The following is a 22,596-nucleotide window of genomic DNA, read 5'->3' as shown; positions in this document are numbered from 1 at the left end:
ATTTTGATATGTGTGACTACACTCATGTTTGTGTCCACATATGTTTATATTGAAATTGAAGATTTTTCAACTTTTGGGGATGGGGCAATTCCTGTTGCTTTGACACATCTTGTTCTCTTAAATTTATTTTTAGGTCAATTCAGAGAGCAGTTGAAATTTTGTTGAACATGGAACATTACAGATCAAAACCAGATAACACAGATTTTACTTACCCAGTAATAACTAGTGCAGGGATGTCCCCACCTACTCCTTCACAACTGTTATGTCCCAGCGTTGGTATACTACCGTTTCCTGATTACTTCCCCTTAATGTTTGAGACCATCTGCAAACTAAAAGATATAGACAGAAAACTTGAAAAAATAGGAATTGAAAGTCAGTCAAATTTAATTGAAAAGCAGAAATTGCTTAAGGTGACTGCAAGAGAAAAGGTCACTGTTATGCAAAAATACTTAGAGAAGATTGGTGGAACACTTAACGAAGAAGGCATTGAACTGTTACTCCCACATATAGAAGAGCTATTTGCTAATGAAGACACCAGTGTTCAGGCTGCTTGGTCACTCTTTAATCTGCTTGGGCTTGAAATTGACTCAAATCAAATGAAGAGACAGTTTTTACCATACCTGGTTAAATTATACCATGTAGATAATCCAACCCCTAAATACATGAAAATATACCACAAAAGTTTCATTGTACAATTGATTTTAAGATTAGGATTGGATTCATTCCTTAGTAATTTCTCTACAACATTAGTAGAGGCAGTGGCTGGGTACAAGGATTATGTTTTTGAAGATTTATACACAGAGCAATCAGATATGGAATCTTTTCTAGAAAAAAGTTCATTGCACTTACCTGTCCTAAAGGAAGAAAATGGAAAATTGGGGACCAGTCCAGGACAGTCAGGAACCAGTCTGTCTGAAAATTGCAATTCAAATATGCGAACCCCTGACGATGTAGATGATATTGAAGATGAAATAGGTGATGATGGGTCTAGAGATTTAGATAACCAATCAAATTCTGGTGATAGTTTGAATGATGCAGAAAGGGTTTCGTTACAGAGTTATGATGGAGCAATGGACAAAAAAGATTATGAGGACAAGGAATCAGTAAACAGCTTGTCAGCAGCTAATGATTATGAAGAAGAGGAAGAGGAAAATATTCTGCAATTTCAGGTACAAAATTAGATGCTGCCATAAATTAAAAGAAGAAAAATCAATAACAATTTAGAAAATCATTTGTAAAACCAGTTGTTTTCAAAAACTATGTAAATGATGCAGTTATAAGTCCTTCACAAATTCATCATTTGTATTGCTACATGACTGACACTGTTGCAAAATATAAAGACAATAATAAATTCCAAAAAAATATACAATTAACTATATGCTACTCATAAACTTTGAATAAACTATACATTTATGATCCTCATGCTAGAATTATTATTGCTGTCTGACCTCAAGCATGGTTAAACATATACACCACTGATACTTATGATAGGAAATTAAAAAATAATTCAATATTAGAAAAAGAGAAAATAAATGATAGAATAAATTGTTTTTATACTTTTACACTTGAAAATCAGTACTGGGATATTTATTTGTAGAAAGAAGTTGTTTGCAAAACCCAATTTTTGAAAAAAATAAATGCTACTTTGTAATAATGAAAGAAATAGCTAATTTGAATAATGCACAATTTCTTGGAAGAAATAACACAAAAATGTTGTAAACACTGTATAACCTGTGTAGCCTATTACTTTTGAAAAAAAAAGTCATTTTTGAGTTTATTTCCAATAGACAGAAATATATTAGTCATTCCTTATATTTTAATTCTAAATTCCATCTTTAATTAAGGAATATATCATGAAAACATCATGTCTATGAGCTGATAGACAAAATACTTTTAGATTTGTCACCAGTTATTCTGTAAATTTTAGTACGGTATATTCTTTATAATGAATTATTGTTGAAATATACATATTTATTGTAGGTTTCAGAGGAAGTTGAAGAAGAAGAAGTCTCATCTGGTCCTGATCAAGAAGATAAGGGCAGATCTTGTCTTGATGAACCCTACCCCAAAAAGAAGCCCATTCCAACAAATATGAATAATAATGGACCAGGAACACATATGATTAGGAGTGAAACTGATGAATTTGCAAAAACAATGTCAGATAGGACTGCTTCAGAAGTTGTCAATATTAGAGATGTTTCTATGGAAACCATTAAATGGCTTTCTCATAGAATTGGTCCCTTTTTAACTGCAAAGTATTTATCCAGAAATCTACTAAGAATGATGGTGTTATGTTACCTTGGAGAAGAGCAATTGATGTCTATTGAAGATAAAGGTATATACTTGTACCATGATTTATGTTTGAGTTGGGCTACATGAAATTCAATTCAATTAATCCCTGCTATATGGCTTACTTGTATAGCAACATCACATAACACAGATTAGATGCTCTGCTTTATTTTTTAAAGTCAATTTATTTAGCTTATATTTGACTTTTAAACTTAAACAATAATTAATCTGATAAAATTAACATACAAATTTCTTTAAATGTCTGAAAATTAGATTTTGTTTTATTTTACAAATAAAAGCACAGATGTTAATTCATGTTTCTTAGAAAATTCATACTAATATCACTTGATATCTTTCCCTCTTTAATGAAGAGATTTATAGGTTGCACTTTGTAAATACAGCTGTTTCACAAAATGTTTTTTTACATACTGGTTCCCAGTTATGCTCTCTGTATTCCATCTCACAGAGACATTACTTGGGAATGTTACCAGTAAATAAACATGTGCATATTGTTAACATTGTAATCTGTGGTAACCTTTCATTCGAGGCAGGGGTAGTTAAGAAACTGAGTGTAAACTCTGAGAAGTTCAGGGCATATAAACGTTGAAAATATGCCGCACAGCCCTATATTTTGACCTTTGGTGCATATGAACTTTCAATTCTAGGATAAGATTGGTAAGAGTGGTACATTTTTAGCTGTAAAAGGAGCTTCTATGGGAAATTGCATTGTCAATATTTACAGAAATGCAACCTATAAGACTGTAACAGAAGATCAGACATACTTCTTTATATTGTAGAAGATAAACTGAAGACTTCCAGATATATACTTGGAGACAGACATGCAGAGAAAGTGATTGGCTCTTTGATGTTTATTGCCAAGTTGTATGGTGAACAAGTAATACTTCTACAATATATCCCATCTATTGTGGATATAGTAAGTATTTTGGGATAAATGATTATAAGTATAAGGTCTATAGAACAATTTTATTTAAATATATAATAGTATGGCTGATATTAAAATGAAATTGTAATATATATGATATTATGTTGTCGTCTGCGTTGTCGTCATCCAAAGATAATTTTGGGTTCCAAACAAAAACTTCAGTTAAAGTAAATGAATCTGTATGGAATTTGATAAGAAGTTTTAATACCACAAAAGATAGATTGGGATTTATTTTAAGGGTTTTGGTACCAACACAATATAAAAAAGAAGATGTGGTATGATTGCCACCGTACGACCTTCAACAATGAGCAAAGCCCATACCGCATATAAATAGCCCTGATAAGACAATGTAAAACAATTCAAACGAGAAATCTAATGGTCTTATTTATATAAAAAAGGGGGGTACGGTAGGGGATTCATATTTATTTCTCAAAATTTTTGAATTTTCATTTTTTTTTTTTTAAAGTTCAAAAAGAAATTATTTATTTATTTTGTGTCAGAAACCTTTATCAAGTTTGAATGTTGTGTCCAAACTTGATCCAACTGTTTAGGGTACAATCTGTGTTGTTGTACAAGGCTGCACTCAGTGAAGCATTTTATTTGGTTTTATCTAATGATACTGTTAATAATCTTAAGCTCTTTTCTTAAATGGGATTTTTTTTATTAAGAAATTCATGGTATACTATAAAAGAGGCTAAAAAAATAGTTATGTGCGCTTACGTTTAGCGTTAGTTTTATATATCTGGTTTTGATTTTTTACATTTCATAGGTTTATGTAGCCAAGAAAAGATTAACAAATAAAGCAGAAGCTGGATTGGTTAGCTCCCTTGTTTTACTTCGACATAGTATACCACTATTATCAGACACTAGGTTGATGGATATTTTAAAGGTACATTTATTTGTTATTGAAGATGGTTAGCTCCCTTGTTTTACTATGACAAGTATACCAAGTTAGAAATATAACTTTTAGAACTTCCAGCTTGTGAATATGATTTCTTCAATTTTTTTTAATTATGGAAAACTGAGAAGAAAATTTATTTAATACTTTAATTTGGCTATTTTCAATATGACAAAACTGAAATAAACCAATTTGTTTGTAAAAAATGCAATACTGTATCAATTATGCATAGCACAGAGAGTGATAGTCCCGATTTTTTTCCCCTACAACTGAAGTTTAGCATATAGGTACTTAATTGTGATTCATTAATCCAATCATTTTCTTAAAATAGGAAACCATTGTGAAGGAGATTCTACAACAAGTGATTAGAGTGGTGTCATCCCCATCCCACAACTTCCCTAGTGGTAGTACCATGAGGACTGTCATTTGCCATAAGTTCATCGATGTTGTCTACATCCTGGGAATCCGAATTGGCTTTGAGATGACAAGACAACATATGACTAAATTGTTACAGAACTTCTTTGTCTGTTTTAATCCAGTCAATGACACACAAGGAGATGCTTGTAACTCTCCACAGACTTTGAAACATGTCAAATCAAATGGTATATATATATATATATATATATTGTATTTATAAATAAGGAGATGTGTTATGAGTGCCAATTATTCAACTCTGCATCCAAGTCACATGTTTAAAAAGTTAACAATTTATAGGTCAAAGTATGGCCTTCAACACAGAACCTGGTCTCACATCAAACAGCATGCTATAAAGGGCCCAAAATGACAAGTGTAAAACAATTCAAACAAGAAAATAACCAGTCAAGTAAACAAACAAAAAAGAACCAAGAAACTCACTAAGGAACGACAACCACTGTATAACAGGCTCCCAGTTGCCTAGTTATTATCACACAAATTTAAATGTAGCAGAATGATAATATTTGTAATGAAAAAGTTGAATAAGATTTTATTACCTGCATTTGGTATTGATTGAATATGGAATGTATTATGTATAAATCTACAGAAATTAATTGTATATGCAATAAGGAGATTATTCTTTTAAGTTTAAGAATTTAAAGATGTAAATATTTATTTTTATTGTCAGTAAAATTGTTAATTATGTTAATGTAACTAAGGATTATTCCACATATGGTTTTCATGATGAGTTAAGTTAGAAACATGCCTATGAAACTGTTATAACAAAACATTTCATCAAAATATTGGTTTTATATATGGAATTAGACAATATTCAATCAGATTTACAACATCTTTAAGGCACACCTATATTTGAGTGAGGAATAACATTCTATTTCAGAAGTAAGAAACAATGGTACGAAACCATGGTACGCTTGTATTTATGATTCATATATGTGTTTTTCAGCATCAATGGATGACTATTTTTGTCACATAAAAATAGATGATTCCACCCAAGAGTATACTATAGGTACCCCTGTCAGTATGATGAGCTTTACTAAATCATTGTCTCCTCAGATCAGTCCTCTTAAAAGAAGACAGCCTCATAGTCTCTCTACTAGCTCAGATGACAAAGGTTGGTTTTACAGATCTATGTAGTGTATTTCATCATGTTTGTCTATCAATCTGCCAAAAAAAATTAATGCCTGGTTTGACAAATTTTAAACTGTTTCTCCGCTAATTTTGATAAAAGTTATAATATTTTAATAAATTTGACAGATTATCATGCACTGTATGGGTCATTAAAAAGAAAAATCTAGCCCCTTGAAAGATGCTTTAATGCAAAATATTGAGAGCCGTGGTGTAGTGGTTAGTGCATCGGACTACTAGCACAAAGGTTCCTGGTTCGATTCCCATTTGGGATGAAAATTTCAGGAACTCAATTTTCGGCTCTCCCTCGACACCATTTGCGAGTATGGTCTTGAGGAAACGATGATAGTCCGTCGGAAGGGGACGATAAATGGCTGACCCGTGTTAAGAGAGAGCCATATCTCTTGCATGTTAAAGACACCCTTGTAGATTTCGAAAAACAGTAGGCTAATGCCGCTACAAGGCAGCACTCGCACCCGCAAAGTGGCAAAACTTGTTTCCCAATCCACTATAAATAAATATGTTTAAACTAATGCAAAATATAATAAGGGAAAAGTTTTTATAAATGCTATCATCTTTTTGATGATATAGACATAAAATAAAATATGAATACAAAAGAAACAGCAAGATCAATAGACTATTTTCATATTACTAACTTTTGACTCCAATTTTTATTGTCGAGCCTTAGACTGTAGTCGAAAAAGGAGGACTAAGCGAGACTACATTCCGTCGGCGGCGTCCAGAAATATCCACTTTGTGGTTAAAGTTTTTGAAATTTTAATAACTTTTTTAAACTATACTGGATTTCTACCAAACTTGGACAGAAGCTTGTTTATGATCATTAAATAGTATCCAGAAGCAATTTTTTTAAAAATAAAATTCCATTTTTTCCATATTTTACTTGTAATCGGACTTAGTTTTTCTGCGGGGAAACATTACATTCGCTCTGTGGTTAAAGTTTTTAAAATTTTAATAACTTTCTTAAACTATCCTAGGTTTGTACCAAACTTGGACAGAAGCTTGTTTATGTTCATAAGATAGTATCCAGAAGTAAATTTTGTAATAAATTAAATCCATTTTTTCCATATTTTACTTTTAAATGGACTTAGTTTTTCTGCAGGGAAACATTACATTCACTCTGTGGTTAAAGTTAATAAAACTTTAATAACTTTCTTAGACCAGGATGCTTAGACTATCCTGAGTTTGTAGCAAAATTGGACAGAAGCTTATTTATGATCATAAGATAGTATCCAGAAGTAAATTTTGTAAAAAAAAATCTGTTTTTTCCATATTTTTCTTTTAAATGGACTTGGATTTTCTTCCAGTTATCATTACATACGTGTAAAGTCTGCAGTTAAAGTTTTTATAGCATTTATTAGATTAATAAACTATGCTGGATTTTTACCAAACTTGGACAGAAGCTTCTTACAATCAAAAGATTGTATCAAGAGGAATATTTTTATTGATTTTTAGCTCACCTGGCCCAAAGGGCCAAGTGAGCTTTTCTCATCACTTGGCGTCCGTCGTCCGTCGTCGTCCGGCGTTAGCTTTTACAAAAATCTTCTCCTCTGAAACTACTGGGCCAAATCAAACCAAACTTGGCCACAATCATCATTGGCGTATCTAGTTTAAAAAATGTGTGGCGTGACCCGGTCATCCAACCAAGATGGCCGCCACGGCTAAAAATAGAACATAGGGGTAAAATGCAGTTTTTGGCTTATAACTCAAAAACCAAAGCATTTAGAGGAAATCTGACATGGAGTAAAAATGTTTATCAGGTCAAGATCTATCTGCCCTGAAATTTTCAGATGAATCAGTTAACCTGTTGTTGGGTTGCTGCCCCTGAATTGGTAATTTTGAGGAAATTTTGCTGTTTTTGGTTATTATCTTGAATATTATTATAGATAGAGATAAACTGTAAACAGTAATAATGTTCAGCAAAGTTAGATTTACTAATAAGTCAACATGACCGAAATGGTCAGTTGACCCCTTTAGGAGTTATTGCCCTTTATAGTCAATTTTTAACCATTTTTCATAAATCTAAGTAATCTTTTACAAAAATCTTCTACTCTGAAACTACTGAGCCAAATTGATCCAAACTTGGCCACAATCATCTTTGGGGTATCTAGTTTAAAAAATGTGTGGCGTGACCCGGTCAACCAACCAAGATGGCCGCCACGGCTAAAAAGAGAACATAGGGGTAAAATGCAGTTTTTGGCTTATAACTCAAAAACCAAAGCATTATGAGGAAATTTGACATGGGATAAAAATGTTTATCAGGTCAATATCTATCTGCCCTGAAATTTTCAGATGAATTGGACAATCGGTTGTTGGCTTGCTGCCCTCCAATTGGTAATTTTTAAAGAAATTTTGCCGTTTTTGGTTATTATCTTGAATACTATTATAGATAGAGATAAACTGTAAACAGCAATAATGTTCAGCAAAGTAAGATCTACAAATAAGTCAACATGACCTAAATGGTCAATTGACCCCTTAAGGAGTTATTGCCCTTTATAGTCAATTTTTAACAATTTTCATTAATTCGGTAAATTTATGTAAATTTTTACCAAATATTTTTCTCTGTTACTAATGGGCAAGGTACATTATAGATATAATTGTAAGAAGCAAGAACGTTCAGTAAAGTAAGAACTTCAAACACATCACCATCACCAAAATACAATTTTGTCATGAATCCATTTGTGTCCTTTGTTTAATATGCACATAGACCAAGGTGAGCGACACTAAAGAGCCTCTAGTTTTCCTCATTTTTGTTGAGCCTGCGATTTACATCAAAAGTAGGCGAGACACTGGGTTTCGCGGAACCCTTACAAATTTTTATTTTTGGAAACGTTACTGATGACATTCTTGTACTCAGTCAATTAAGAGCAACGTAAAAAAGTAACATCAAACTTTTAATCTGTACAATTCTTGCGGAAAATATACTGCTTCATATTTTCTTTACACGACAAACTTGTCGGGAAATTTCCCCTTAAATCACACCAATTGAATGTTTGATGTTACTTCTTTACGATGCTTATAATTGACCAAGTACCAGGATGTTGTAGGTAACCTGTCAAAAAATGATATAAAAAGGAGTCAAAAGTTGGTAATATGAAAATAGTCTATTGACATGGTTTATACAGCTGAATTTTGAATTTGAAATGTAGTCACTTTGAACATTTTATACAGTTTATATTTAGATTTCAGCCAATTTACTAATACCGGCTTTTTTTCCTCAAAGATGAATCTTCAGAAGCAGCACAAGGAAAAGATGTCAAAAAAGAAATGGAAGGTGTCTTCAATTCTGAATTAGCAATGGCATCATACATACCATTTTGTAGAATATTTGGAAGGTATTTATACAATTTTAAAGAATATTCATTTGTTTATATGGCACCTGGCAAACTTATATTTTTCGGATAAACCAATGTATACAAGTAAGTTTTAGCTATCATTGCTAGCTGATCAGTAGGTCTTAGTCTATTTTAAGCCTTGGTCACACCTTACCAGAGAGCTCGAATGGACGCCTAATGGATAACTTTTTTTCAATCCGTTCATGTCTGTTAGACGTCCATTCATATCCGTTAGACGTCCATTCATATCTGTTAGACATCTGTCCATATCCGTTACATGTCCATTTAGCGTATGTTTTATCCTCCAACGTCCATTCTGTCTGGTGGAAAATTTTGAGCCTGTTCAAAACTTTGAACCGACGTCCAACGGATAAAACGTCTGTTGAACGTCCATTAGGCGTCCGTTTTGTACGTTACTCGTCTGTTTCCTTTCCGTTTTGTATTTGTTACGTGTCCGTTATACATCTGTTGGAGGTCTGGAAGATAAATTCACCAACGGACTTCTTCTGGACTTTTAATGGATAAAACAGATGAGAAACAGACTTCTACCGGACGTATAATGGATGATTAATGGATCTGAAATGGACAAACGTATGTCAGATTACTTAATGTTCATGAATTCTTATTATTCATAATCAATCTTAGAGTATAGGCACGTCTTCACAATCAGGCAGTTTTTTTTCAGGCCAGACACTGCCCTTTGGCAGAAACTTGAAGAACAAACCAAAACCAGTTACACAGAATCATTTTGAATATTTATGCGATTTACATGTATTATTATTGTCGCCTTTAATTTTTCCCTATATCTTGTTCAATCGTTTTATTCGGTATGCTTCCGTTAGGTGTTTGTTTTAAGGGTTTCTCGTCCGTTGGATGTACGTCCAACATCCGTTCTGTCCGGTACGTGTCCGTTTCTGGTAAGTTGCATATCCAGTGTGTGTCCATTATGCATCCGTTACACGCCCTTTTTTATTAACCGGCCGGGCGTTCGAGGGGGCGGTTGCGGCAATCAAATTTTGTCCGTGCATTAACTCATGAACCGAACCGTTCAACCAAAGCTTTTTAAATTTTAATATGTTGTTACTGACAACTAAATGAAGGTCAAGTTTAATAATGGCGATTTTGACTTTTACCGTTCAGGAGTTATGGTTCTTGAAAGATTGAAAAATGGTGTTTCCAGTCGTGTCTGTGCATTTTCTCATGAACCATTCAACCAAAGCTTCCCAAATTTTAATATGTTGTTACTGATGACAAAATGGAGGTCAAGTTCAATAATGACGATTTTGACTTTTTCCAATCATCAGTAATGGTTCTTGTGATATTGCCAGGAGTCCAGGACACAAATAAATGTTAATAAATCCGGTTTGCTGTCATTGTGACAGCCTCTTGTTCCATCTGTACATCAACAGACTCTCAACGGATAACAATTTTGTTAAAGGACAACTTTTATTTTCATCTGTTAGGCGTCCGTTTGTGCTATCCTGTAAGGTGTGACCGAGGCTTTATTATCACTATCAATGAGCAATAATGTATGAAAATTTATTGAAAAGATGTGACATTATTTTAATTTTATAGTAAATTAAATGATACTTGAATGAGAAATTGACTTTAATATATAGACAAGTTGTGGTTATATTTACCTGTTAACTTTTTACACTTATACTAATAAACATTTTTAATTGTCTTTTTTTACCTTCAGTATACATATGGAGAAATGTTTACCAAATGAAGACTTGATCAGACAGTTATGTTCTCAGTATGATAATACATTGGGTGAAACTAATGGTGTAGAAGGTATGTATTTAATGGCTTTACCATATATTGTATTTTGACCTAGGAAAAATCTGTAGCTAGTCATAGTATATATAAAAAAAGAAGGTGTGGTATGATTGCCAATGAGACAACTCTCCACAAGAGACCAAATGACACAAAAATTAACAACTATAGGTCACTGTAAGGCCTTCAACAATGAGTAAAGCCCATACCCCATAGTCAGGTATAAAAGGCCCCAAAATGACAAATTTAAAACAATTCAAATGAGAAATCTAACAGCCTCATTTATGTACAAAAAATGAACGAAAAAACAAATATGCAAGTTGAACACATCAAAAAACGATAACCACTGAATTACAGGCTACAGACAGCTTTCCTTTTCGGCAAATGAAATCAGAACCCAAAAGATTGACAGCTTTAAATTGTTTATAGCTATGAAAGTTGTAATAATTGTTTTTTAAAGGGCAATGCCTAATAAATAATTATTGAAAAAATCAATGTAGAAGACCAATGATTTAACACATATTATTATTAGCCCCACCATAAATGCTTGTTCTAGCTACTCATTGAAAAAGCTTTTTATTAATTTGATACATTAACTCGTAGACTTTTCATTTCATTTAAAACTTTTGAAATAATTTTATTTTTGCAGAAACTGATACAAGTACCAAAACAGATGATACCAATGTAGAATTGTTAGGAAATAAGATTAACTTACAACAGGAAAAAAATCAACCCGCTTTGAACTTTGAGTTGATGTCTATTGGACCAATACATAGGAATTCCAAAATATTGTCACTGGATCCTGAGCTTACAAAAAGGTATTGACCTGTTAAATAGATTGTATATTTTATATAATACCCATAGGAATATTTAAATTGAGAAGTTTATTTACAATATTCCAGTTTAGTTAAAAAGATTTCTTCATAAAGATATGGAGATGTGGTATGATTGCCAATAAAACGTCTATCCGCCAGAGTTAAGATAAAGTGAATATTAGTAATTATAGGCAACAGTACAGCCTTCATCAATGAGAAAAATCAGTATGGTATAGTCAGGTGGATAAAGGCCTTAATCTAAAAATGTAAAACAATTCAAGTGAGAAAAACAAACAGCTTAATTTATAACAAGACAATTCCCTAAAAAAGGAAATTTAACAAACAGTCGCCTGATTTGTGACAGGTAAATAAAGAATGTGGTAAATTAAAACATGATATTGAATGGTCAATCCTCCACCTTATCTAGGACAGTGGTGTAACCCTCAACAAACTATATAAATCTGAAGTAATTAAAATTAAAATGAACAAAGCACAAAAACAACTATCAATGTTTTAAGAAGGATATTCACAATACTCTGTAATTTTATTTATTTTTTGAATATGCATTAAATGAATTTTGTAATTCAATGAAAATAGTTACTGAAATGGAGAAAAGAATTGAAATCATCAGTCTTACTTGAAGCCTATCGATATAATAGGCAATCTTACAGTTCTAAATAAATATTATATCCAAACATCACATTTAACTAAGTATATTTTATTAATTTGTAGTGCAGACATGGAGAAACACAAGAGAAGACATTTAAGGGGAAACTGGCTTGCCTACTGGGAACATGAATTAGGTACTCAGATTCTGAGCATTTTTTTCCTAACTAGTTTGAATAAGATAAGCATATACATTTTTATGTTACATTTTTCAACAACCAAATGCATTGTCAAAAGAGTATTTTAGTCTCCTGTCTTTTTATTATGAAAATGGACTAAATATTTTTTTGTAATTTAATTAAATTTTGAATTTATTATATCACACAGTATAGAAATCAGAGTGAAACATACTTGATTTGATGATTAAAGCACTTTCTAAAATTAACTCAATCATGAATCTTATTGGCTTCAAAAATTAAATCCTGTCATTCAACAGTCTGTAAAATAAATAAAGCTAATAGCTCACATACCTTGACTCACTCTGGTTTCCTATGAAAGATATACAAAAAAATCTTTCTTTTTAGGTTTAAGTGAAAGAGATACCCTTTTCAACTTTAAACAGATAAAACTTCAAACCTTTGAAGGTCACAATGGCAGCATAAAAACATTGACAACCCTTGACAACGAAAATTCATTTATTAGTTCGAGTAAAGACAGAACTGTTAAATTGTGGTCAGTCAAAAGCTGTGGTGATGGTGTAGCAAAGTAAGTGTTACAAACATATAAAATCAGTGACAAGCATATCATAAAATATTCAAATAAATAGATATGATAATTTAAGAGAAAATTTTAATATTTGATTTTTAAAAAAAACATATTTTTCACAAAGATATGCAGTCTTATAGAATGCCATATCTTTTTTACTTTACACTCCTTATAATTCAAAGTATCTGATTTACGTCTGTGAAATTCTGTTGATTAACATGGGTATTATCCCCGAATCAAAGCAAACTACAAATTTAAGAATTCAAAGTTAGAATAACCATAACACATATGTTTTAATTGTATATAATCATATATATGGAGCAACCTTATTTCATTGTTGATTGTTTGTTTGCTATATATTTTCTGATATGTTTATTGTAATTTGCTGTAAATGTTAAACATCATTTGGAAAACATTGTTCAATAATAAATCTTTTGCCCTTAAATTATTTTTTTCAGAATCAGATGCCACTGGACTTACAGAGAGCACAAGAAGTCTATATATTCTATTGTTTTTCTTGAATCAGTCAGACTGGTCGCATCTTGTGACAGTTCAGTCCATGTAAGTACAGAACTCAGAGAATAAAATGCAGTATATATTATATACTGTGGTTTCATTGTTATTCATTGGATACCAATTTTCGTGGATTTCGTTGGTACATGAAATCCATGAATTTGAATGTTTAACAAATTGCAAATTTCCTGTATGATGACATGCACACTTTTGGAAAACCATGAAATCAAATATCCACGAAAATGCAAGGTTTATTCAATCCACGAAATTTGGTACCCACAAAAATAAATGAATCCACAGTATTTTAAAAATTCATTTCCTAAGTACTTGTTACTGTAAAACTGTGTTAGGTTTCAACCCTCTTATTATAATTATAATTGATCCAGAGTACAGGTTATATGTGCATAACTGTGAGATTAAACCCTTATTACTTGGTGAAGAACAAAATAAAATAATAAAAACTGTAAGATATATATATATATACAGATGAATTATCAACACAACATAAAAAAAAACACAATTTGTAGATACAAGTACTGAAAGATTATATCTAGCAACACAATGATTTTTTTGTATGAAGTTTTAAAAACATTTTTTGAATTTCAAATTTCATTTAGATTTGGGACCCATTCACACAGGATATCGTAAGAAATCTAGATTCTAACAGATATAGTCCTGTAACTGCTATGGCTTCACTCCCAGCTCCTTCAACTATGGTGTTAACTGCTAATACTGATTCTCAACTCAGGTAAGATACAGTTCTGGTTCTCTTTGCTAAGGCTCTGTAATTGTATTTGTTTTAGGGCCGGTGGAATATCTTATTATTTTACAGTAAATGTATTTGATTTTTTAAGGAAGAGGTGTTTACATTACTTTTAGCAATAGATCAGAGTTTAGTTGTTGAAAAGGTGAATTACATGAATTTTTATAATAATTTCAGAGGTCTAACACACCATTCTATGCAGTGTTGGTAGCTGTAACTTTAATATCTATTTGACTATTGTGTGAAGTTTGCTGTGAAATATAAGGAATGCAAGTGGTTAAGATAACATTTCTTATTGATGAAAAAAAATCGTAGGCTTGAACAGATTTTAATCTTTTCAGTTTTCAAATACTCACTATGAGAGATGCATGCTTCTGAATTTGAAAGACATTATGTTCTATTTTTCAGGTTTTTAGATCTCAGGACAGTTGGCTATGCACATGAATACAGATGTTCTACTGCATCAGCAGGTATATAAAGTGCACTTTAATTGTACATACATTATATTATATCCTAACATCACATGAACATTATTTTAGTCAGAAACTGTTTTTGAAATTGCCTTTTCTGAAAAAATAGTCCTGTACTATTTGACAGTCTAGTGACAAGTTGACATCGTGTTCTTGTATCTATGATCAGTTCATTTTTTATGATGAAGACTGTGTGAACAGATTAATTTGGAAAGCAATTTCTGAAAATTAAGAAATTATTGTGTGCATTTATTATTGTAATTTTTGAGGAATAATGGAAAATGACAAGATTATTATTGCTATTTCAGGATAAATATGCATAGATAAATATCACATATGTATCATATATCAAAATGCAAGTCTTATTGTAGTAATCACCAAATTAAATTTCTAGCAATAATCAAACATCACAATGATTTCTGAATTAACAGTAACTAATTATTATGCAGCTATAAATGGTTTGTTTTATTTCAGGTTTAATTCGATGTATGGCTGTAAGTCCAGACAGTCAATGGGTAGCAATAGGATTTTCTTCAGGGATCATGTCACTGCTAAATCTAACAACTGGTATTATGTTAGGAACCTGGAAGGCTCATGAAGGGGAGATTATTCAGGTAATTCTCAAATAAAATGGGGTATAGTGGTTATCTAATTCTTTTAGTTTATCTGTTGGTGCCAAACTTATATACAATGATAATTTCCACAAATCACAGATCAAGTTCAAATTTGGGTGGTGTTACTTTTACTGTTATGCTCCTTTATAGAGTCATATGCAAGCTGGGCATCATTTGTGTCCTATGGACACATTCACCATTTTCTTTTTAGTTCTAGTTAACCAACCAATACTTTAGAATGGTATTCATTAAATGTTAATGCCTACACACCAAGAAAAAAATATCTGTAAAACAAAAATATGCTTACTTATAAAATTATATAATTTGGAAAATTTATCATTCTATGGCTGCAAAGTTACGGAGGAAGGACACAGAAGTAGTACTGTTCTTCAAGGAGATGTCTGAAAATATACAAACTCTTATTTAACACATTAGAAACAAAAAGGCTTTTCAAACAAATAATCACCTGAGACCCAATAATTTTTCAAAGCATGATTTTAACAGTGTAAACCTTACAATATAAAAACGTAGATGTGGGTGGCAGGATTGACAATTAGGCAACTCTTCACAAGAGACCAACTGACACAGAAACTAACAACCATTAGGACACTGTACAGCCTTCAACAAATCCCATTATGATATATGCATACCAGACTTTAATGGAAAAACGTTGTTCTGGAGAAAAGTGTCCAAAACATTTGTACATTATGATAATATGATTTTAGATACTGTGGATTCATTAATATATGGATACCAATTTTCATGGATTTCGTGGATACCGAAGAACCACGAATTTAAATGTTCAACGAATTACAAATTTTCTTAAGGAATGTATGCAGACTTTTCAAAAACCACGAATTTAAATATCCACGAATATGCAAGTTTTCCTCAAACCACAAAAATTGGTACCCACGAAAATAAATGAATCCACAGTAGTCTGAATAAATTTGTCTTCACTTTCCCTACATCAATATGTGATATTAATCCTAGTAATTGTGTCAAGTCCATTACATTATTTTAAGATACCTTTGTACTTTTTAGATGAAAGCTTACAGTAATAATAAGTTTATATCATGTTCCTACGACCAGACAGTCAAAGTTTGGAATGCTGATGACATCAAAGATGTTTTTATACTTAAAGGTAAATTATATCAAATATTGAAATTCATTTATGATGTCGGTTCTAAATCAAATGTAAAATTTGTTGATGAAGAAGTGTTTTTTAACTATCAATCTTGACTTCCTAAGGGTATTGCATGGTTGCTATATATATACATATATGATTTTCATTACAAGATGATTTTAAGCTTTTTCAAACTGGTTGTGACTGAGCAGAGTTGATAGAAAGTGACAGGATATTTTGCAATAGGATTAGCAAAGCTATGATTTTTAACATTCTTTGGAACCACAACATTCTAATTCTAAAGTTGTTATATGTAATCTTAGCTCATGATAGGATCATTTGAACAGATTTATGATCATAGATGCTTGAGAATACTATATCATATTTATTTAATTTTTCAGGTCACACAGAACCAGTGCATTGTATATCTCTGTACAAAAATCAGGTTTTGACTGCCACTACTGGTAACAAGATAGGGGTACATTCCACTGCTGATGAACAGGTATATTATTATGATGACAATACACTATATCATATAGCTGATAGACAGAATACAAATATAAGTGTGCAAACATGATTTAGATATTTTTCTAGGACTGGAAATCCATACTAAAAGTGATGACATTGATCAGCCTCTGTCCTCAGCAGTCTGAAATACTAAAAATATTTGAACTGTGACATGCTAAAAGTTAAAATTGATGTCATTTTAATGACTAAAAACTACAATTCCTCAGGAATTAATCAAGTATATAAAATATATGTTCCAATTGTAATAAATTGATAGACAGTGTATCAATGGATTCATTTCCTGTAAACTCCTTGAATATAAATTTCCTGAAAATATGCAAACACATTAAAATGATCAGAGTGCATTGTTTTACAACTAAATTTTGTAAAAATTGAAATTTTAATGACAAATAATCCCTCTTTTGTACCTTTACCAATCAAAAAATAAAATTTTGAACTTTATATTATAGGCTATGTTTACATCAGAGAAGATGAGATCAGATACATTTAAAGGTGTATTAACCAGTATGGCTCTCCTACCATTGAACAGAATGTTATTGCTGGGAGCTGACAATGGATCAATAAGATTATTTTGTTAGCCTTTAACAACTAAATCATGAAGACCATTTAGTCATTCGATATTCAGCCATATGAGAATGTATTTTAACTATGACAACTTCATGATTTTCTCTGTCAGAACATCTTTTGAACCTGTCAGAAGTCAACTATTATGCCAGTTATTGATGCAACTTAGTTAATCAGATAAATCTTGCTTGTTATATATCCCAGGACATATTTTACTTTTATTTGCCACAAATGTCTATCTGCTCATATGTATTATTTGTAAAAAGTAAAGTGACCTAATCGATTTGTTTTTATTATGCAATTATTTTTTATTTTTATCTATTTATTCTTAATTTGAATATTGTTTTCATCAAGCCAGTACTAGTGCAATATAAGAAAATTTAGTTTTGAAGATTGTATATATATGTCAAAATTATTTTTGTTGTCTTGTCCATGTTACCCGTAGATTAGTCTAATTACAAATGTTTGATATCAGTACAATATTATTTTAACGGTATTTACTCTTGTTTTCTGGATTTCACTGTATTGCTTTCTGTTAATTTTTCCTTATCAGAATAACAAAAGCAAACTCTTATATGTATGTGAACATTTTACACAATTAAACAAATGTATTTGTATTATGGATCATTGTAAATAGATTAATATCCATTAGTTATTGTTGACTATGCATAATGAGGATTTGCAGAGAAAATTATATTTGTATATGGAGTATCTTTTTGCTATGCTTAATTCAATTCCTCTGCACAAAACGTTTATCTATTTATTCACAAAGCCAACGTATTTGGCTAAACTAGCATGCTGTTTTAGGTATGCTTATTTGGTTTTGTATCAAATATCAAACATGAAGAAAAGATTTTTATGCCCAAACTACAATAGTAGGGGGGCATTATGTTTTCTGGTCTGTGTGTCTGTTCGTCTGTCCCACTTCAGGTTAAAGTTTTTGGTCAAGGTAGTGTTTGATGAAATCAACTTGAAACTTTGTACATGTGTTCCATATGATATGATCTTTCTAATTCAAATGCCAAATTAGATTTTTGACCCCATTTTCACCGTTCACTGAACATAGAAAACGATAGTGTGAGTGGGGCATTCATGTATTATAGACAAATACCTGTTCTTTTTATTAATTTAAAATTTTAATTTACAAATATTCAGGTACTTATTTGCCAAAATCATGTTCTTGTGTTAAATATTGTACTTAAAAAATAGTCTGATTGTATTATTTGCTTACATAATAACTAAAGAAAAACCTATGCAGTCTCCGGCTGATAAGCATTAACCCTTTCCTCCATAGTGACACCTTTTGACGCCACCCCCTTTACTCCATAATGACGCCTTTTGACACCTGTGTAGTACCTCAGTTGAAACGCTTTGACTACGATGTGTCTGGAGTAGACTAAATAAAATTTGTCTCCAATATGTAAAGGAATATCATAAGAATATCCGACTTAAATTTATTTGATGAAATATTTGTTTTTCCCAATCCATTAATACTTGAAAACATATTATCAAAATTTTATTGCAAAATCCTATGCGAATCGAGTATGCAAAAAAAAAAGTTCAATGGAGGAAATGGTTAAGGGCCTATCCAAGTTTATTTCTGAAGGTGAGAATGTTTTCCCTACAACATATAAAGGCTATTTTTTACCTGCTATCAAATATGTAATAAAAAATATACCTTCATGTGCTTCTTTTTGAGTAAAATGAGGTCGAAATTTCAGATATTTGCTAAAAATTTTGACTTGTGGATGTATTTTTTCTGCAGACAGAAACTTTTTTGGTTCTAAAAGATAAACACGGACTGGTTTTTTGTTAAGTTCTTTTTTATATAAGTATCCCATAAATTTAGGAAATATTTTGTTTAGAAATAACTAAAATTTATCAAATGTTCATGAATGTAGAACAAACATAATTTTTTGCTGTATATTTATCAAATTTAAAAAAAATTGCATCATTGACTATTTCATGTCATGAAATTTTATACAAATAATCTTCATACATAATTAAACTTTAAATTTTTTCTCGATATGTCACAGTTTGATGAAGTGAAATTTAACATTTTATGTTAGCAATGCATTACCTCCCCTGTAACTGTATCTTATGCCCTTAAAAAGATATTGGAAATTCAGACATTATGTCCTATTGAAAAGTAAATAATATTGGAAATTAGATTGTAAGCCAACTCAAACAATATTTATTGTTAGACTTTTTAAAACCTTATACCACAGGATTATATCAGCAAATTCTTTGATTCTTTTATCAGCACTTTCAACAATTTTACAGTAGTTATGCCCCTTGGAATAAAACTTATATTGAAAATTGCATTCAATTTTAGGAACTGGTGCCATATTGTCATAGGATATTTATGAAAAATTTTAAAAGAATAGAAAGATATTTATTGGAGTTATAACCCAAAGACAGATCAAACATTTGAATGCTGTTATTATTTTCAAGTTGTTTTTTAAGATCATTCAGTATATATTTATATTTTAGTTGTTAAAATGAATTATAGATCATGACAATTTTCTTACCCTACATATTTATTTTGTGAAAGATGCAAGTGTAACTTTCCATTCGCAAGTTTAAGTGTATTACATTGGTAATTATTTTATATAATTTTCTACAAACTTCATTCCATTCGCAAGTTTAAGTGTATTACATTGGTAATTATTTTATATAATTTTCTACAAACTTCATTCCATTCACTTTCATTTTTAAACGACCGCAAAATTTGAAAAATTTTCGTCCTATATTGCTATCACGTTGGCGTCGTGGTCTGCGTCGTCGTCCGTATACTTTTAGTTTTCGCACTCTAACTTTAGTCAAAGTGAATAGAAATCTATTAAATTTTAACACAAGGTTTATGACCACAAAAGGAAGGTTGGGATTGATTTAGGAGTTTTTATCCCAACATTTTAGGAATTAGGGGCCAAAAAGGGCCCAAATAAGCATATTTAATTTTTTTCGCACAGTAACTTTAGTTTAGTAAATAGAAATCTATGAAATTTTGACACAAGGTTTATAACATCAAAAGGAAGGTTGGGATTGATTTTGGGAGTTTTGGTTTTAACAGTTTAGGAATTAGGGGCCAAAAAGAGGTCCAAATAAGCATTTTTCTAAGTTTTTAAGTAAATAGATATCAATTGGAGTTATCTTTCTTTGTACAGAATAGTAGTTGAATCAACTTTTTTGCACCATAACTTTAGTATAAAGTAAAATCACAAAAATACTGAACTCAGAGGAAAATCAATTTGGAAAGTCCATAATCACATGGCAAAATCAAAACGCATCAAAAACGAAAGGACAAGAACTGTCATATTCCTGACTTGGTACAGGCATTTTCAAATGTAGTGAATGGAAATCTTTGAAATTTAATCAGAAGGTGTATGACCTCAAAAGGAAGATTGGTATTGATTTTGGGAGTTTTGATCCCAACAGTTTAGGAATTAGGGGCCAAAAAGGGGTCCAAATAAGCTTTTTTTTTGGTTTTCGCACCATGACTTTAGTATAAGTTAATAGAAATCTATGAAATTTAAGCACAAGGTTTATGACCATAAAAGGAAGGTTGGTATTGATTTTGGGAGCTTTGGTCCAAACAGTTTAGGAATAAGGGGCCCAAAAGTACCGAAAATTAAACTTTGTTTGATTTCATAAAAAATTGAATAATTGGGGTTCTTTGATATGCCGAATCTAACTGTGTTTGGAGATTCTTAATTTTTGGTCTCGTTTTCAAATTGGTCTACATTAAGGTCCAAAGGGTCCAAAATTAAACTTAGTTTGATTTTGACAAAAATTGAATCCTTGGGGTTCTTTGATATGTTAAATCTAAAAATGTACTTAGATTTTTTATTATTGGCCCAGTTTTCAAGTTGGTCCAAAATAGGGTCCAAAATCAAACTTTGTTTGATTTCATCAAAAATTGAATAAATGGGGTTCTTTGATATGCCAAATTTAACTGTGTATGTAGATTCTTAATTTTGGTCCTGTTTTCAAATTGGTCTACATTAAAGTCCAACGGGTCCAAAATTAAACTTAGTTTGATTTTAACAAAAATTGAATTCTTGGGGTTCTTTGATATGCTGAATCCAAACATGTACTTAGATTTTTTTATTATGGGCCCAGTTTTCAAGTTGGTCCAAATCAGGATCTAAAATTATTATATCAATTTTTCTCATTTGAATTTCATAAATAAAAAGAAATTCCTTCAAGCATTTTTTTGAGAGGATTAATATTCAACAGCATAGTGAATTGCTCAAAGGCAAAACAAAAATTTTAAGTTCATTAGACCACATTCATTCTGTGTCAGAAACCTATGCTGTGTCAACTATTTAATCACAATCCAAATTTAGAGCTGTATCCAGCTTGAATGTTGTGTCCATACTTGTCCCAACCGTTCAGGGTTCAACCTCTGCGGTCGTATATAGCTGCGCCCTGTGGAGCATCTGGTTCAACTTTACACTTGTTTATGTCAATAGTAGTTTTCATTAAGTTAAATATTGCTGAATCAGCAATACAGTGTTCTGTTTTTGTACTTTTGTTTACTTAATGTTATTGGTTTATAATGAAGAAATTTTATGAATAAACATCAAATGTTCAGCTCTCATCTTGATTTTTTTTTTTAAATGCATAGTTTCACTGCGAATAAATGTATAAATTTTTTTTTAAATTAATGAATAGGATCTATTTTAAGCTCAACTGGACCAAAGGGCAAAGTGAACTTTTCTCATCACTTGGCTTCCCTAATAGTTAACTTTTGAGTTCACCTGACCCCAGTGCCTCAAGTTAGCTTTTCTCATCACTTGACGTCCGTCGTCATCTGTCGTCATCTTTTAACTTTTTACATTTTGAACCACTGAATAGAATGAAACCAAACATGACATAAATGTTCATCATATTGTGATGTGCTGACCAAGTGTTGTTACTTTGTACCTTATCCATCATCCAAGATGGCAACCTTCAGGGGACTTAGTTTAACATAGGACACTATGGACAATACACACCAAAGTCTTATTTAAC

At 31.3% G+C, this 22,596-nt stretch overlaps 1 protein-coding gene across 3 annotated transcripts in view; it reads left to right on the top strand.

Annotated features, from left to right (window-relative positions):
* The window catches only part of LOC134712252 (WD repeat-containing protein 81-like), a 31,021-nt gene extending 8,841 nt beyond the window's left edge, over positions 1-22,180 (top strand). The window contains exons 9-27 of one of the 3 annotated variants that reach the window (XR_010106272.1): positions 134-1,169; positions 1,981-2,335; positions 3,087-3,223; positions 4,002-4,121; positions 4,462-4,732; positions 5,509-5,676; positions 8,932-9,043; positions 10,743-10,837; positions 11,469-11,637; positions 12,367-12,437; positions 12,825-13,005; positions 13,464-13,566; positions 14,136-14,266; positions 14,690-14,751; positions 15,226-15,365; positions 16,407-16,506; positions 16,890-16,990; positions 17,466-20,792; positions 20,932-22,180. Coding sequence is in view for 2 of the 3 variants with exons in the window: in XM_063573617.1 (XP_063429687.1) it covers positions 134-1,169; positions 1,981-2,335; positions 3,087-3,223; positions 4,002-4,121; positions 4,462-4,732; positions 5,509-5,676; positions 8,932-9,043; positions 10,743-10,837; positions 11,469-11,637; positions 12,367-12,437; positions 12,825-13,005; positions 13,464-13,566; positions 14,136-14,266; positions 14,690-14,751; positions 15,226-15,365; positions 16,407-16,506; positions 16,890-16,990; positions 17,466-17,594 (3,481 nt within the window). In the remaining variant the exon portion in view is untranslated. Of the gene's footprint in view, positions 1-133; positions 1,170-1,980; positions 2,336-3,086; positions 3,224-4,001; positions 4,122-4,461; positions 4,733-5,508; positions 5,677-8,931; positions 9,044-10,742; positions 10,838-11,468; positions 11,638-12,366; positions 12,438-12,824; positions 13,006-13,463; positions 13,567-14,135; positions 14,267-14,689; positions 14,752-15,225; positions 15,366-16,406; positions 16,507-16,889; positions 16,991-17,465 lie in introns of all 3 variants that reach the window. The other 2 variants (XM_063573618.1, XM_063573617.1) reach the window with 2 other exon arrangements.
* Positions 22,181-22,596: the final 416 nt, after the last annotated feature.

This window comes from Mytilus trossulus, chromosome 3, assembly GCF_036588685.1.
Source record: "Mytilus trossulus isolate FHL-02 chromosome 3, PNRI_Mtr1.1.1.hap1, whole genome shotgun sequence".
In the NCBI taxonomy this organism is placed as follows: domain Eukaryota; kingdom Metazoa; phylum Mollusca; class Bivalvia; order Mytilida; family Mytilidae; genus Mytilus; species Mytilus trossulus.
This window is presented reverse-complemented; position numbering and strand designations above follow the sequence as displayed.